Here is an 18,849-nt window from a genome sequence, read left to right as displayed (position 1 = left end):
TTTGAAACATCGGTACACCTAGGAAAAACAGAATGTTTGCCTTCCATGAAAAATGCACTGTTTGATACAGCGAGTGCTTGGAGGATGGGGAGGAGGGGGTAGTCAGATCGGGGCAGGATGGGCGAAGTCATTAAGAGCTGGGACAATATTATAATGATGATGGTGATAATGATGAATAATTTACTCATAGTAGGTCCACATAGGAAAACTCTCTTCTGTATCAGCCACTATATTGATCGCTTTTAGGGCACCTTTTTAATCCTCCCAATCACGCTGGCAGATAGTCATCATGGTCCCCAATGTACAGGTACATGAGGATCAGAGAGGTTAATGAGCTTGCCCAAACCACAGAGCTGGCAGACGAGCGAGCCCCGATTCACTCCCAGGTCTGGATGATGTCATCTGTGCACTTTCCACGACCGCATGTTGCTGTGGGAAGCAAGGACACAGTGAGGCGTCTGACTGTTCGGGCCAAGGATGCAGTGGCCTCAGCCACGGTCTGAGAGGCCCCACACGAAGGCAGGGTGGGATGGGGCCCGAAGAACGCTTGGTCCCAGGAGAGGGGAGGGAGCTGGTTCCAGAGGAGATCACACACTAGCCACTGGCTCAGTGGCCTCAGCCACGGTCTGAGAGGCCCCACACGTCTGAGAGGCCCCACACGAAGGCAGGGTGGGATGGGGCCCGAAGAACGCTTGGTCCCAGGAGAGGGGAGGGAGCTGGTTCCAGAGGAGATCACACACTAGCCACTGGCTCAGTGGCCTCAGCCACGGTCTGAGAGGCCCCACACGAAGGCAGGGTGGGATGGGGCCCGAAGAACGCTTGGTCCCAGGAGAGGGGAGGGAGCTGGTTCCAGAGGAGATCACACACTAGCCACTGGCTCAGAGGAGTAACTCCCACAGGCCTGGAGCAGAGCGGAGGGACTCAGGCGGAAGCGGATGTAATCAATGTCAGGGGGAATGCAAGGAACTTGGAGCGATGGCGGAATAGTGTCAAATGGGCAAGACAGACACAGCAACCTCAGGGGGGCCTTCATGAATTAAACTGGGGCTGGAGCCGTTCCTTACAGGTTTCCAAGAAAGAAAGCTGGTCACAGTAGATGGGAGAAGACATGGAGAAGGAGGAAAGAATGCCAGGACTTTCTAGCAGTAGAACTGGCTACCTTGCTGGGTAGTGAGTTCTCCGTCATGAGAAGGATTCAAAGTAGCTTTGACAGGGAAACCACATCAGAGACTTAAGTATCAAGTTCAAATGGATGACTGCATGTCTCTCCTAAACTTGAGGTTCCACTGCCCTGACTTTACCAGAAATTTTCACACTGACCTCCTAGGGCTTCCACACGGAGCCCCAAACCCCTCTTCACTGCCAGGTGGACCTCATCCCTCAGCTGAGCCCTGAGTGGGAGACCCCAGTTTGATGGAAGCTTAGAAGTTGAGGATTCTAAGAAAAGCCACTTCACTCTCTAAGGTTAGGTCTCATCTTCTACAAAACAGGGATAACAATGCCTTCCTTACTATCAATATATTTAGATAAAAAAATCTTAGCACAGTAGTTCAGATAAGATTAAATTAATATAAATCACTAATCTAAATCACTTTACTCTAAACCCTCTTGATTGGATCATTTCATGTAATACATATTTATAAGTGTCCACTCAACAGTAGCCATTTTTTAGGCACCAAAATTGTGCAATCCAACATGGCGGCCACTAGCCACAAGTGGCTAGTGAACACTTCCATCAGAGAGCGCTGGTCTAGGAAATCAGAAGAGAATAGGACAAGAGCCGTGTCCAAGATAATGAATGTGGGGGAGACAAATACAAAATAAGTATAAAGTGTGTAGAAGTTCTGTAATGGAAGTATATTCAGTGCAAGTACAAATGGGACCAAATCTGTGGGGTTGGGGTCAGGGCAGGGATGATGTGTCATGCATCTATATCATGGTAGTGAGGGAAGCCCTTTGATTGATCAGCTATTGTGACAAGATGTGGCTTGCATGTTTTATACACACGCTCTAGTTTTCTCAACCATTCCGCAAGACAGACGAAGAAACCAAGGTTCAGAGAGTTGACAAAGTCTGGCTGCTGTCATATAACTAATAAGTGACAGATCGATCTGAAGTTTTTGTTTTTTTGTTTTTGTTTTCTTTTCTTTTGGCAGCGCCGTGTGGCACATGGGATCAAACCCGTGTCCCCTGAATCGGAAGCGTGGAATCTTAACCACTGGACCCCCCAGGGAAGTCTCAGATCTGAAGTTTTAACCCCGAAACTATCGGCACCCTTACTCTTTACCTCTATTCAATACTGCCCCATCTTAGCAGAGTCTTTACGGTCTCAAAACCTGTCCCCAGCCTTCTCTTCAAATTCATCGTCCACCAGTCACAGCTACAGGTAGGAGTCCCAAGTAGAAAGAAGGCAACTTGCACATCTACCATCACCAATCTTCCCTCCAAACATTTCAACATTGCTCGTGCTATTTCCAAGTTCATTCCTATCACTTCCCCTGAATGCTTCCCCAGAACCTCTGAACACAGCCTTCAAATGTGTCCCGCCTTTAGTATTAACAGACAAACAGCCACGAGACCAGATGAATGTGTCTGTTAGAATTTGACACTCTGGAAAACAGCCTGGAGCAACTTTAAAATAGCAACTGGTGGAATAAACACACCAATGACTCTGGGTGGCCAGGGGACGTGTTGTAAACAGCAATTTAATAAAGAAAGTAAAACCCTGGTGACTTTTAAAATCCTCACCAGACACTTTTGGATTAAAGGCAATATTTTTATAGCTCCTATTCCCTGGCTAGAAATGCGGGCTTCTTTTTAAATAGCCCTTTCAGAAGCCCAGGTCCAGCCCAGGGGACAAGCTGGTGACATCATGCGGCTCCACAAAAAAGGAATTGTTCCACCTCCAAGAAAACTGAGTGAGGCCTGCCTTCCCCAAGGACCAGGTGGGGAAAGGGCCATCTGCCCTCCTTATCTTTGATGTGTGTGTGGCTCATGATGTGTTTTCTTCAGATCGCTGCCATTTCTCTTCGGGCTTTTACTGTTGAGGTTTTGGGGGTGGGGGTCCACCCAAAGCGGGTAGGCCATGTCCAGCGTCAATCAGCATTTGGGACAGGGACAAAAATCCTCACCTTGAGAATATTCTCAGATTCATCTCTACCCCCTGACTCCCATCCCTCCTCTTCTAGCCAATCATGCGGACATTGAGTTTCCAGTGCTTTCCCCTGAAGGAGAAGGCCCTGCACTGGGAATCTCTCCAGGAGGAAAGGAAAGTTCCCATCCCTGTCTGGCCTCAGGGCCAAGCACCTACAACTTCCCCAGCTCTGAGAGGGATGATTTCTTAGCATGACTCCATGATTTCTTAGCATGACATCCAAATGAGCCTCGGGCTCTTTACTCTTCCATGAGTTGAGATGCTGTTTCCTGGGTCAAGTGCCTTGTTGCTGGAACCTCAGAGGGAAGGTGGGAAGGAAAGGAAGCAAAGCAAAACTTCCCTGCCCTGCATGAGTAAATATTTTATTGAGCAAATACTACGTGCCAAGTACTATACTACATGCAAAGTCGAGCTAATCTGACACAGCCCCTGCCCTCTGGGAGCTTACAGCCTAGCCGGAGAGACTGACATCCAGCAAGTAAATCAAATAAAAACATTTAAAAATAAGTAACAAATTGTGATAAGGGCTGTAAAGAAAGCAGAGTACTTTGATGGAGAAAACAGAGCAGGACCTTCCTAGATTATGCAGTTAGAGAAGATATGTCTGAGAAGGTGATCTTTGAGTTCAGACCTGGAGGATAAGCCATACACTAAACGGCACTAATTTGGGCACACACCAAGTTTAAGAAGGGGTGGGCTATAGTGACAGAAAAAAAGCATGTGAAAAGCACAGTGGGGGTGGATGGAGAGATGTGAAGATGAGTCAAACCTGATAAAACTTCTCCACAACTGGAGAAAGCCACTAGGAAGAAGCAGGTAAGGTCTCACCAGGTAAGAGGGCCTTGGACATCTTGGGAAGAAGTCTGGGCTGGGAGTTCCCTGGCGGTCCAGTGGTTAGGACTCAGTGCTTTCGCTGCCGAGGGCCCAGGCTCGATCCCTGGTTGGGGAACTAAGATCCCACAAGCCGCGTGGCCCAGCCAAAAAAAAAAAAAAATGGAAGAAGAAGAAGTCTGGGCTTCATTTTAAGTACAATGGAAAGATTTGGAGGGTTTTACATAGGACAGGGACAATCACATCAGTGACACGTGGATCTTCCCCATGAGTTGGGCGGGAGCCCAACTCCATCTCAAGGATGAGATGGGTTAGGATGAGAGCTCTTGGTGACGCAACACGGGATGATGGCAGGAGAGAGGGCAGAGGTATGTGGCGGTAGAGTCCACAGCAGCATTGGCTGCTGACAAGGTTGAGGTTGTGGAGAGGGGTGTTGAGGGCAAAGGTGGGTGCCAAAGGCTCCAAACGGTCCCCAGCTTTTAGAACTGGCCCACTGAGTGGATGACGGAACACTGACTACGATGGGGAAGGCTCAGGACGAACGGGGCTTTTTAAAGTTCACTGGGGAATTCCCTGGTGGCCCAGTGTTAAGAAGACTCAGGGCTTTCACTGTGGTGGCCTGGGTTCAATCCCTGATCGGGGGAACTAAGATCCTGTAAGCCGCGCCATGCGGCCAAAAAAAAAAAACATATTCATGGGACATTAACAGGGGAAGAATCCAGAATTGAATTTAAAGCATCACGAGTTTGAGATGTCTTTTGAAATGCAATTGGAAGCATCACACGGGCAACTGGAGCTGTGAGTCTGAAGGAGGAGATCCAAGTCAAGAGGTAAGTGTGGTAGAGTCCCAGACAGAGAATTTGAAGCCTTGAGAAGGAATAAGGCCACCTAAGGAGAGCGTGTAGAAGATTAGAGCATCCGGGAGGGAGTCCTAAGGAGGACCAGGCAATAGCAGTGAGAAAGAGGTGAATACTCAATTATTTCATTAAAACAAAAAATGTGGGCTTTAGTGAAATTGTCCTATATGCTACTCTAATGGTAGACACATGACATTACATTTATTTGCCCAAAACCACAGAGCCATCCAACACAAACAGTGAACCCTAATATAAGCTATAGACTTCAGTTAATAATAATATATCAATATTCATTCATCAATTATAACAAATATACCACACATATGCAAGATGGTAACAATAAGAGAAACTGGGGGGCAGGGAGTGAAGAGGAGGTTTATGGGAGCTCTCAGTACTCTCGGCTCAGTTTTTCTACAAATCTACAACTGGTCTAGATACAAATGAACTTACTTACAAAACAGAAATAGACTCACAAACATAGAAAACAAACTTACAGTTACCAAAGGGGAAAGGGGGGATGGGGGCGATAAATTAGGAGTTTGGGGTTAACGTACACACACTACTGTTTATAAAATACGTAAACAACAAGAGCCTACTGTATAGCACAGGGAACTCTACTCAGTACTTGTAATAACCTATAATGGAAAAGAATCTGAAGAAATATATATAGGTATAACTGAGCCACTTTGCTGTACACTCAAAACTAACACAGCATTGCAAATTAATTAGACTTCAATTAAAAGAAGAGGTCGCTGATAAAAAATAAACCTGGATTTATTTGTGGAAAAAAATAAAACTGCTCTAAAAAACAGTTTATTAATTTAGAAAGAAGAAAGCATGGGCTTTCAGATATGGCAAACAGAAAACAATCAAAAGAAGTGTCAGAGGCTTTCCTGGAAAGAGAAAAGAGCTTAAAACAGTATAGATTTATTTTGAAGAAAAAAGACCATGTTCTTATAAGCCTAGTTTGAACATAGCACAGATCAAAGATCTAAGAGGAATCATTAGCTTTCCACCACTGTTCTATAACTTGAAATCTCAGAGTAAAGGATCTGAGAAGCTGGCAGAAAGCTTTTTGGATCAATCACAAGATAACTGTAAAACATTGATCCTTTTCCATTTTCAAATCAAAGCACATGTTTCCCAGATCAATAGAGTCAATCAGAACTAGATTTTAAATTCTACTCCCACCCTTGGGACCTGAGTGACACTAAACAAATCCACTTAATTTTTCTGAGGCTCAGTTTCAATCATCTATAAAATGGAGAGAATGCAAAAAAGAGTAGGTATATGTGTAACTGATTCACTTTGCTGTACAGGAGAAGCTAACACAGCGTTGTAAATCAACTATACTCCAATAAAATTTTTTTAAAAAAATGGAGAGAATGCATATCCCATAGGCTTGTAAAGACCTGTAAAGACCAGAAATATCTGCCATTACCATACTACTATAATTTATGGTAAGGATATTCAGATGTTATTACTATTATCATCATCACTATTATTATTAACCACTGGACATTGTGCTAAGTGCTTATAGTCAGTGTCTCGTTTCATCTTTCCAACAGCCCTGTAAAGTCAGTATCCCTAGTCCCATTATTAAGATGAGAAAAGACTCAGAGAGGTTCAGTGACTTGCCCAAGATCCCACAGCTGCCAAACAGATGAAAGTAGGATGTGAACCTAGCTCAGCTGGTCTCCACAGCGCTCTCAAATGCCTACACGTAGATTGCCCACATCGGTACAAGGAGTTTACAAGTAAAATCTTCATTTTTTATTTCACACTTACATCTCTACATGATGTTAGACTTTCCTACATCAGTGGTCTTCCTTTGATGTCAGTACATAGGTAGTCTACAAAGTGGCTTTAGCAGGAAGGAAATGAAGATGGATTAGACTCATTTTACTCACTAAGATTCAGAAGGAATCAATCACCCCTTGATTCTTCCTGTATTCTCTCAACAAAAAAGAGAAAATGGGTTTGGTCCTTCAGACCTTCCAAAATCTGCAAACCCTGGCCTCCATCTGCACCTGGTCACCCAATAGTGATATGAACGGAGTCAGTTAGGGCAGAGGCCTTTCCCAGAGTCTAACTCACTCCATCTTGGTCGCACCCATGGAGGTCCCTTGCTTATGTCACAAAAAGCCTGCCTGGTTCTCAGTATTTTTCCTTAAAGCCCATTGTTTGGGTAAGAATAATTATACCAAGTCTTTCATTATATTTCTCCATTATTTCTGTACTTCCTTTGAAAGTGTTTTTTAGGTGTTTGGAATAATTTCAAAGAAAAAAGTGTTGGTTGGTGGAGATATGCAAGATAACAATAGTTGATATTTTACATTAATTCTTATGGAAAAAATTCACCGTCTTTCTTTTCTTTTCTTTCTAAGGTGTGTTTTCCCAAGAATCTAGTTCTTGGTGAATCTACAAAATCCTAATAGAAGGCCTCATACTTGATCATGGACTAGCCCCTTCGACCGCCTTCATTACTCCCTGCGAGCAAACCCTTCCCAAGTTCCACATGACCTGTGTAGTCACGTGAGTGTGAATAGACACAGGTGGTGCTCTGGCATCACACATGCACGCACGCACACACACAATAACTTTGCTAGATTTGTGTGTGGGTCATTGAATACATTTCCCAGAATATTAAGTGAACTTCAGACCTCCAAACCAAAGACTTAAATATTGGGGTCTTCACGGAGAGACCCCATGCTTCCTGGACTTTAAATTTAAAAAAAAAAAAAAAGAAAAAAAAGACAAAAACGAAACTCTTAGTCCCTTAATAAACTCTGATATGCTCTGAAAAGGCAAGTCAAGTAGGAAAAATTTTCCTAGCAGGAAAATTTTTTTTAAAGCCTAAACAAGACATGAGAACAGGGGCCACCTTGTGCTGCAGCCAGCAGAGGAATTCAAACATTCCGTCAGCAGGATTCCAGCCGACCTGCACAGTGCGCTTTTATAAAGGTGGCCCCAGGCATTTCAGGGCAAGATGTGGCTGTGAAGTCTACCTGCCCCTTTGTACTTCAGAGGAGCCAGCACAGTGGCTGTCAGACTTGCCTGAGAGCCATGGCAAAGAATGGACTTGTAATTTACATCCTGGTTATCACCTTACTCCTGGACCAGACCACCAGCCACACGTCCAAGTTCAAAGCCAAGAAGCACAGCAAACGCCGAGTGAAAGGTAACGGGGTTTCTCCGTCCAGCAAAACCCTAGGCTTGCTCAGGGTGGGGAGGAGCTGGACAATATTCATTTCCAAACTCTTCCAGGAGACCAGCTCTGGTGACGGTATCGTGGCTTCATGTGGATATGGCATTTTCAGGGGACTGAGGGACCTCTTAATTTTCTGGGACAGCTTGATATTTAAAGGAATCAAATGGTAGGCTGTATTGTATATCTGTATTGTATTCTGTATTGTATATCCTTTGTCAGGTGAGCTTAGGCATGAGAATGTTCTTTGGAGGGTGATAACCTGGATACAACATCAGGTATTTGGAATGAGGGATCAAGTAGAAGAGACTGATTAACAGGGTATACCATTTCACTCGTAGATACTGTATGATGTTCACATATATCTGTAAGATAACTATAATCTTATTAAATGTGCAGTAGAGGATAGAGCTATTGGTAATGCGACTTCCGTTTCATCATTAGTTATCATGTAGGTATATTTTCATATCCCTGGCAATATAAGGACAGTCTATACTATAATATATATTTAAGATTTTAATGTCATAGAGAAGTTGAAACTCCTTCACTTAAAAATATTTCAACTAACAAAGTCATACAGCATTTGAAGACATTTTAATGCAAAACAATCTCCAAGCAAACCCAAATTTAGGGTGGCTTGAATTGGGTTAAGAGATTAAAAAAAAAAAAAAAATCCTGCAAGGAACAATGATGATGGCAATGTATTTGCAATATGCTAAGACCAAATCAAAAGGAAAAGCATCAAGAAAAGTGTGGGGTGATGTTTTATCTCATCCTGAGTCATTTTCATATCACGATATTAAAAGGTAAATATTAGGACACTATTTCCTTATCAATTTCACTTCATTACTAACAAAACACACCAAAAATACAAACAACATTAAAGTCTTGATTTAACACAACACGAATGGCTGGTGGGTAAAAGGGAGTTTATCCTGTGCCGTGTTTTTAAGATTACACAGTGCCCTTTTCCAGGAATATTTATTTATACACTTTAGGTCTGATGCAAAGTTTCTTAAGTGGAACCTTTTTTCCTTATAAAATATTACACTTCTCTGTTACTTCTTTTAATGATAGATTAAAATATTTCTCATGAGTGATGAAGACAGGAAAAGGAGGGAGAGAAGACGTGGCATATCTTTGTTGCCAGCATTTCTTTACCATAAAGAAGGACTAGCAAAGTGGTGACCACCCAGTAAGGATGCAGGGAGGTGTTTGAATATGTGAGTGTGTGTGTTTGTGCGCTGTGTGGGTGTTTCTCAGTTGTAGTTCAGGTTATTATGCACTACCCTCCAAGACACACACACAAGCACACACACATATTTTTGTTTGTTTTTTAACAGACTGGGTCCACATTTTAAATATCATCCTCCCAAAGCGGTTTTGCTCATTTTTTTTTTTTTTAATTTTATTTATTTATTTATTTATGACTGTTTTGGGTCTTCGTTTCTGTGTGAGGACTTTCTCTAGTTGCGGCAAGTGGGGGCCACTCTTCATCGCGGTGCGCGGGCCTCTCACTATCGCAGCCTCTCCTGTTGCGAAGCACAGGCTCCAGACGCGCAGGCTCAGTAGTTGTGGCACACGGGCTTAGTTGCTCCGTGGCATGTGGGATCTTCCCAGACCAGGGCTCGAACCCGTGTCTCCTGCATTGGCAGGCAGATTCTCAACCACTGCGCCACCAGGGAAGCCCGGTTTTGCTCATTTTTGCCATGAGATCCGAGAAAGTAGATTCTACAGAAAGTGAAACCATTAGCCTACACTTGTTAAACATTTCTTTCCCCAACACATTTTAAAAATATTTTAAGTACCTGGAAAGAATACCAAAGTTTATGAAATCAAAAGCGAAAGCCATTTTTTCTTTCTTGATCCTTTCCACAGAATTACCCGCTATTAACTGTTAGGAGATAGTATCCCCAGAGTTTTCTTTAACGTCCGATTAAAAACTGATACTTTTAACAAAATAAGAGTTGGCTATCCAAAGTACTTGGCAGACAAATTAATTGACTTTATCTATTAAATCTTGGATAACCTTAAATATAAGGCATACCTCAGCCCTTTTAACAGCTGCATAATATTCCCTTATGGATGGATCATGACTTATTTAATCTGTTCTCTCTTGGTGAACTTTTGTGTTCATCAAATCCATCCCTTTATGATCCAATGCCTCAGTGAACTGCTTTGTACACAGATATTGATCCCCATGCTAGAATACTGTGATGATACACTTCTAGAAGTAAAATTGTAGGTTAATTACACTGTCTCTCAAAATGGTAGCATGAACCCATGCTCTCATCTTCAGCGTATGAGAGCACCCATTCACACCTTGACAACCTGACATCCTATCATCAGGTTAAGCTGTGCCAGCCTAACAAAACCCAAAAACCTTCTTTTAATTTGCATCTCTTTGATGGTTAACAAAGTTGAGGTATTTTTCATACGTTTACTGGTCATTTATTCCAGGAATTATTTTTGCATTCCTACTCCGTACCTACTTTTGGAGAACAACAATAATAAAATGAAAGGGAGCTTTTTTTAAAAACTCGAAATGGCAGTTGAGTGATTTAGCTCCAAAACCAAGTTTTCCCTGCTATTTACTTCATAGGTCTCAACAAGTTAGGTGGAGCAATGCAAATTATGTTGTAGTCATGAATCAAAAATAAATTTTTTTATTGTGAAATAGCTGTTCCCTGTATTCATTGTCGACAAAACACATCCACATTTCTCACCAAGGACGGAAGCAGAAGCCAAGCCACCTGGATAACGACTTCCATAGTGATCTCCCAAGAGCCTAATATTAATTCATGTGTCTTCATGTTAATTACAATGTTTACAGCTTCCCTATGGAGGCCCTTTATTTAAATAGCATGGAGCAGGAAGCCACGAGGGACTGGGGGTGACATCTGTATGGTTTACAACTTGTAACTTGGGAGAAAACTTCATCAGTCTTTGCAAGTCTGGCCTCCGACAGGCGATGGCTGTGCATCCTGAATGTACCCTTACATTTATTCTGGATTCTACGGTCCCGTTGAGGAAACCCTTGCGTTATTGTCCTTCTCAGCTGAGCTACTGGACGCTTGGAGAATTGATGTCCATCCCTGGATACCCCAGAAGGCATTTCCTAACCCAAATGTGGAAACACCTGGCTTGCAAAGCATATGTTTAAGGGGAAAACGAGGGACTTCCCTGGTGGTCCAGTGGTTAAGACTCCCCACTTCCACTGCAGGGGGCACAGGTTCGATCCCTGGTCAGGGAACTAAGATCCTGCTTGCAGTGCGGTGTGGCCAAAAAAAGAAAAGGGGTGGGAGGGTAAAGTGAATCAGCATATTTGGATTTGGTACTGTCCTGAAAAACCCAGGATAGAACACAGACTCCCTGTGTGGTATCCCCACAAAAAGGCAGTTAGGAACAGCCATATCAAGCTTTAAGCATCTTAGCTATTCGAGGCCACGTACTAGGGACCAACCAGGTAAAGGTGATCACTGCGCAGAAGCAGATGGGAGGGGTGGGAAGAGAACAGACACGAAGTCAGCGAGATTCAAATCCCAACTCTGCCCCTTACTAGCTGGGTGACCTTTGACAGGTTAATTCAGATTTCTGTGCCTCTCTTTCTCCTTTTGTGAAATGATAGTGTCCATCTCATAGTAATATCGAAAGAATTAAGCTCCCAGTGCACAGTATATGGTGGCTTTTAATATTTATTAAGATTTATTATAATTCCTGCCTTTGAAGAGCTCACAAGCTGTCAATTTCTAAGTCCCCATCAGGTCTGGATTTTTCATTTAGTCAAGGTTGCTAATTTTCTACTACTTACCTATACCCAAGGTTGGTAGAGGACAGCCACGAAGATTAACCTCATCCAGGGACATTCAAAACTAAGTAAATTGCTAATCCCTAATACAGAGCATTTTTAGAGGGCTTTTTATCACTGCCTTTCCCTGTTTCTCTATGAAAATCACTTAACCCTGCTAGGAGCCACTATACCTGGAACATCAGTTGAGTAGGGATATTGGGGACAGGGGACTTGGGGACCCAATTAAGTCTGAGTGTGAGTTCTACCACTTATCTGCCAATTTAGCTCATTGAGTTCATTCTCATTCTTCAATGGGAATCTCATTTTCCTCCATTCATAACTATTTTTGAAGAGTAAATGAAAATAACACAAAAGTATTTTGTATGCCATAAAGTGTTTGTTCACTCAGCAAACATTATGAGACTGATTATGTGCCAAGCATCATGTTAAACATCGGGAATACCATGGACAACCAGAGAGATGAAATTAAGTAAGTAAAGGAAGATGATTATAGATTGGAGAAAGTGTGCGGAAGAAAAATAAAGGTTCAAGGAAAGAGATCAGCCAGAGGGATGCTAATGTAGAGAGGATGAGCAGAGAGTCTTCTCAGAAGAGGAAGAGGCAGGACAGGAATAAAGACGCAGACGTAGAGAATGGACTTGAGGACACGGGGAGGGGAAGGGTAAGCTGGGACAAAGTGAGAGAGTGGCATGGACATATATACACTACCAAACGTAAAATAGATAGCTAGTGGGAAGCAGCCGCATAGCACAGGGAGATCAGCTCGGTGCTTTGTGATCACCTAGAGGGGTGGGATAGGGAGGGTGGGAGTGAGACCCAAGAGTGAAGAGATATGGGAACATATGTATATGTATAGCTGATTCACTTTGTTATAAAGCAGAAACTAACACACCACTGTAAAGCAATTATACTCCAATAAAGATGTTAAAAAAAAAAAAAAAAAAAGGAGAGGAGAACTTTAAGCTTGATAAGGAGATGGACAAGACCTGGGCAAGAGTGTTCCAGGCAGAAGGAACACAAAGGAAGCATCCTGAGATGAGACAGCTTGCTCTAGGATGCATCCGAAATCAACAAGTCTGAAGTCTGGTGATGGAGGGCGAGTCCCACAGGGTGGGGCTGGAGAGACAGACAGGAGCCCCATCCCCCAGAAGGACCTTCTAATATTATTACCCCCACCAAGCCCTTATACATCTTCCTGGCTAACTTATTTTCATGCATTATTTTCCATGTACACTGGGCTCAGTTTCATCAAAATCACCCTCGCCCTAGATTCTAGATTCCAAAGCTTTATTTTATTTTGTTTTATTTTTATCTTATTTTAATCATATGCTTTTCATTCCTCCTACCCCGCCCTACCCTAAAATATTCTCAGAAAAGGATGGAGACCTGAAGATTCAAGTGGAAAAGCTCTGGAGAGAAGTCAATGCCCTGAAGGAAATGCAAGCCCTGCAGACAGGTGAGATCCCATCTCATCTCACGAGACAGGAAAAGGAATTGTGATTTGTCAGCAATTCAAACCATATAGAGAGTACATGTTGAGTTGTAAGCGACATTTTTTTTTTAAAGAGACATTGACAAGCCAGAGATGTGTCCAGGAGAAAGGATCTAAAAGCTGGGGAGGTGATTGTTTGGGGAAATCAGCTTGATTTTCCACTCCCTACTCCTGTAAATGGGTGGTATAGAAGTAAAACCAGGCATTTCAATAATACATTTTAAAAGTCCGTCCATAATTCTTCTTTAATGGGCAATGAAAGAAAACTGAAGAAGTGTTAACTAGCTAAAATAATCAGCATTATTTAGATGTTTACTAAGTGCCCATTGGGAGATCGCCGAGGTTGAACTAAACACGGGATCAGAGGACTCATGCCCGACAAGTAGGGCAACACGTGCAGAGAAGACCAGTGGTTAGAGCCACAGCTTGCCCGCAGGGGGCAGCATCCAGTGTTCCTTTTCACGGAGTAGCGCTCCTGGAAGCCTATGCAGCTGTACACACTGCTGTCCGGGAGCTACTCTGCTGGCTCCCAGGTCAAGGAAATGAGAGCCACACTAGGTAAGTTCAGGAACATCCCTGGCTTGTAAGGTTCACACCCTCAGGAATGAATACTCTCATAGCAACTCCAAAAGCAGAGCTTTGAGGGTCTCACAGAGAACTGCCCAATTATAAGACTTACCACCTTCAAGGAAGACTGAAGTTACAGCTTTTCCATCAAATATTTATAACTCCCAGGCCAGCTGTATGTTACTGATCCTGAGTCATTTTTACCATAAGCAACGTTGCCTAGTAACACTGGTGACAGGGTCCTTTATCAGGTTCCCAGGGGAACAGAATTATAAAGTTAAAGGACGGCCAAATGCGTTTGCAGAAGGGGAAAGAGTTTTGTTAACCCTCCAACCACAGCTGGGGACTATAATAATACTTTACAAACATTAACACATTAATCCTCCAACAATTTATGAGATAGATGCTGCTATGATTATCCTCATTTTACAGATGAGGAAACTGAGGCACAGAGAAATTAAATAATTTTTCCAAAGCTTACACAGCTAGTAAATGTCAGAACTGACACCTAAGTCCAGGCACTACAGCCCTGCAGCCTGACTCTCCAATGCTATGCCTTGAAACTATCTTTCTATTTGTTTTATCCTGGGTAAGATAAACAATATTACCAGGGCTCAGTTATCTGCATAAGAAAAGCCCTATCTCTCCACATGCAAACTCAGACTTTTGTTTTTGTTTGTTTTTTAATAATTGTGGCACACCAACCAGTTCCAAAAGTCCCAAGGAAATTCAGCACATAATGGAGCTACACAAACTAGCGAACATGTGTATATCCAAGCAGCAGGAGGCTAAAGGCCAGGGTTTAAGGGTGGGGCAGACCTGGGTTTCCGTAGTTGTGATCTTATGTGACAGGTAAGTCACCTTTTTATAGGCTAAGTTGTTAATAAGTAACAACTTCTTTAAGCTTCACTATCCTGATATGTAAAGATGGGCGTAATAAAATCCCACTTCATGGGATGGTTGTGATTATGACATGACATTATTGCTATTGGCCAGATCCAGTCCTGGATTATTATACTCCAAAAGCATCTTAATATGTCAAATTTCACATCTTTACAGTCTGTCTCCGAGGCACAAAATTTCACAAGAAGTGCTACCTTGCTTTGGAAGGCTTGAAGCACTTCCACGAAGCCAACGAAGACTGCATTTCCAAGGGAGGGACGCTGGTTGTCCCCAGAAGCTCCGATGAAATCAACGCCGTCCGAGACTATGGTAAAAGGAGCCTGCCGGGGGTCAATGACTTTTGGCTGGGCATCAACGACATGGTCACAGAAGGCAAGTTTGTCGATATCAATGGAGTCGCCATCTCCTTCCTCAACTGGGACCATGCACAGCCTAATGGTGGCAAGCGGGAAAACTGTGTCCTCTTCTCACAGTCAGCTCAGGGCAAATGGAGTGACGAGGTCTGTCGTAGCAGCAAGAGGTACATATGTGAGTTCACCATCCCCTAATAGACCCTTCTTGAAAGTGTCTTCCAAGCAAGATCGGTCATGATTTATAGGCTGATGGATCCCAAGAATAAGTCAAAAGTGTCCTGCCTCATGGGACTCTGTGCCCATAGGAATACAGGAGTCAGCCAGTTTTGCTACCACATTGTATTGTGATTTTACCCTCCCTGGGGTATGGGGGAGCAGAAAATAATGATCTAACCATGTACACACTGTTAAAGTGGCTCCTGCAAAATGGGCTATCAGACCTTTCTCACTCCTGGTCCCTCTTACTTATATAGACCAGGTTAGTGTTAAAACTACAATAGCCAGAAAAGCAAGCTTAGACTACCTGGAAGATTTTCTCTTAAAAGTTTAGTATATATTTGATTGATGAGGTGCTACATAATCCAAAAACTTTTCAGTCTGATGTTCAATCTGTTCCATCCTAATGATAGTATCTTATTAGTCCATCACCCTTTCTTTGAGTTGCAGCATCCCCTGGTGGGACTAGTATCTTCTCTGTCACATCAAAACATGAACGTCTCAGACAGGTTCTGATTTAATTCCGTTTTCTTCAAAACCATCCTACTCCCCCCAGCCCTCCAGCCATATACACATCTTTTTTTTTTTTTTGGAAGTTCCAAGTAAAGATCTGGAAGGAAATATTAAGGCAGTATCAGTAACCGTAAGACAGAACAGAGTAGCAGATTGTATAGAAAAAGAAAGTTTTAAAAAGTCTACTTTTTCCCTTCATTAACATCTTTACCTGCCTTTATGAAATCAAGGGTGGATATTACATGTTAGTTTCCTTTTTCTTTTAACATATTTTACATACTTATATATATTTAACAATCATATATTTAAGTCTATTATGAGCAATCTCTATTTGGAGGTTGAAAGCTGGATTTAAATAATATTATTTTGGAGTCACATGTCTATGTTATTTTTTATTATTCTGCTACTCCCACTAAATTGTTTCACTAGATTGTGTAAAGTAACGTCATTGCTTAATATGAAATTACGAAGTTAAGACTTGGGGGAAATGGGCTTCTTACAAGCAAACAATTCTAAGTATATTCTGTTTTTCAAATAAATGTCTTTTTTTTTTTCCTTTAAATGCTGATTGTGTTTTGGGAACAAAATCCTTCTCTACAAACTTTAATTATGTATGCTTGGAATTAAGTTTTAGTTCTTTACATTGCACAATAATAAAGCCTGAATTCTGATCAATGTGGACGTATGTGGGTATTGATTATAGTTATTTAAACTATGTTGGTTTATATCAGACTTGGCGAAATTCAGGGGGAAATAGCCTGGATTTAATCAAACCGGTGATTTAGCTGTACTACAAGGATAGTTTTACTCGACAATAAAGAAATAAAGTCCATGAAATTCCCTGGTGGTCCAGTGGTTAGGATTCAGCGCTTTCACTGCCGGGGCCTGGGTTCCATCCCTGGTCAGGGAACTAAGATCCCACAAGCGGCACAGCACGGTCAAAAAAAAGAAGTCCAGGGGGAGGAGGAGACTTAAAAAAAAAATTTGTATCTGCAATTGTTTTTGGTGGACGCTGGCCAACTTCCTAAGCCAACACAACCACAGTCTCCTTAAAGATAATGACAATAATGAGATTCATAGATAGTAATGAGTAGCATATTCCAGACACTGTGCTCAATTTTACATAATTCTCATTTATCTTTGGAACAATCTAGGGATTTAGGCTCTAGAATTATTTCATTTCACAGAAGAATAAACTGAAGAAGAGAGGTGTGGTAATTTGCCCTAAATCACCCCCAGGATTAGTGAAGTTGTGACCAGAAGCCAACAAGTTGACTCAGATTCTACATCCTTAGCAACTCAGAAGGAGCTGTGACAAGGTCAAGCCTGTTCAAACAGGCAATGGAAGTGGACTCTAATCCATCTCCCTGTTCCCTCATCTGGGGTAACAGTTTGGGCCAACACCTGACCTTGATGAGGCATTCAGTCTGAATCTGCTTTGAAAGGGTTAAATAAAGACAACTCCGGTTCACACAAGTCAGTGTCAGAGTTTGGGTACCTAGGAGATGGTGATAGATAAGGTCATCTTCCCCCAAATGCCCCAACCAGAAAGCTCAAGAGAAGAAGCTTAATTCAAAGGAACAGAGGAAGGTTAGTTAGTGAGGGCAAATCAAGATGAGTCAGCAAGACAAGGGGCAGATGGATGGGAGACAGAGCAAGATTGGAAGGAGTAGACTAAGAGATTATCTGGTTTGCCCAGGGTCAGACTCATGACCTTGACTTTACTACTTAGCCAACATATCAACCAGAAGCCACACCCACTCCTTGGAAGCTGCCTGGACTATAGCATAGAGAATTCTGAAACTTGGTAGAAAGAGTGCCATGAGCAATTAGCAATGTCTCACAAGTTCATGGTAGGAGGACACCAACATTTATACTACATAATTGTCATCCCTAGTATAAACCCCTGGCTTCCTGCAGTTATATTTAAAGTAGTCAAGTCCCTACAAGATTTACCAAAAAGCTGATTCTAATCTCTAAAGAAATGTTTCTCAAGCATTCCTGTGCTTAAAAATCTCATGGGAACCTTATCAACTTGCAGACCCCATAGATCTGGACTGAGGCCCCAGATTCTTCATTTCCTTTTTTGTTTGTTTGTTTTAATATATATATATATATATATATATATATATATATATATATATATAATTTATTTATTTATGGCTGCGTTGGGTCTTCGTTGCTGTGCGCGGGCTTTCTCTAGTTGCCGCGAGCAGGGGCTACTCTTTGTTGCAGTGTCTGGGCTTCAGTAGTTGTGGCTTGCCACCAGGGAAGCCCCCCAGATTCTTCATTTCTAAAAGCATCTAGTGCAAGCCAACAGGGCTGGACCACACACCACAGTCTGAGAGGAAGTGTCTAAAGCTGTAGCTACTTGCCCAGAGATAGTCTCTGCTGATTCCAGCAGTTTTGTTTCCCTTTAACTGAAGTCAAGGGTAGGATCTACAATTCATCTGTGTGAAGAACAATACTAAGAGCAATTTCTCTACCCATCACAGATGCTTCCATCCATATCATTAAATGAGGTACAAAGTAAAAATCAATTAGTTAAAGGAAACAATAGTTGAGATTCAAATTAGGGATTCAAAGGAGAACATATCTCAAGGTTCAATGTGTCCTTTCTCTTCTCTAACAATGCTGAATAACATTTCTGAAATTAAAATTAAGATAGAAACTTTTTCCTGTTCTCACATTAGTGAGAACTTCCATAATCATCACCAAATAAAGCACATCTAATGAATGAAGAAGCCAACCAATTTTAGCTACTTAAGTAACTCATTTAGTCTGTTGTAAGAGATTCAAAGGGCGCCTACTAACTATAAAGCATCGTGCTAGGTAATATGGAAGGACAGAAAGGAAGTAAGTTATGGTATCTGCACTCAAGGATATTACAACCTAGCTCACAGGAGGAGAGCAAGATTCTCCACTGGAGTCTGAAAAGAAAATA

The 18,849-nt window shown here is 42.3% G+C and overlaps 1 protein-coding gene across 1 annotated transcript; it reads left to right on the top strand.

Annotated features, from left to right (window-relative positions):
- Nucleotides 1–886: 886 nt before the first annotated feature.
- Nucleotides 887–18,013, top strand: CLEC3A (C-type lectin domain family 3 member A). Its single transcript, XM_082366424.1, has 3 exons — nt 887–8,023; nt 13,234–13,317; nt 14,980–18,013. Exons 1-3 carry the CDS (start codon nt 7,909–7,911, stop codon nt 15,369–15,371), a joined length of 591 nt encoding a protein of 196 aa, XP_082222550.1. The 5' UTR covers nt 887–7,908; the 3' UTR covers nt 15,372–18,013.
- The last annotated feature ends 836 nt before the right edge of the window (nt 18,014–18,849 follow it).

Source organism: Balaenoptera borealis, assembly GCF_965194805.1.
Source record: "Balaenoptera borealis genome assembly, chromosome: 19".
In the NCBI taxonomy this organism is placed as follows: Eukaryota; Metazoa; Chordata; class Mammalia; order Artiodactyla; family Balaenopteridae; genus Balaenoptera; species Balaenoptera borealis.
Note: the sequence above shows the minus strand (reverse complement) of the source record. Positions and strands in the feature narration are given on the sequence as shown.

Excerpts from the sequence above, each read along its gene's own strand:
- CLEC3A (XM_082366424.1), top strand. The coding sequence starts at position 7,909 with ATGGCAAAGAATGGACTTGTAATTTACATCCTGGTTATCACCTTACTC. Across the intron at positions 8,024-13,233 it reads CAGCAAACGCCGAGTGAAAG|AAAAGGATGGAGACCTGAAG; the intron begins GTAACGGGGTTT and ends AAATATTCTCAG. Across the intron at positions 13,318-14,979 it reads AATGCAAGCCCTGCAGACAG|TCTGTCTCCGAGGCACAAAA; the intron begins GTGAGATCCCAT and ends ACATCTTTACAG.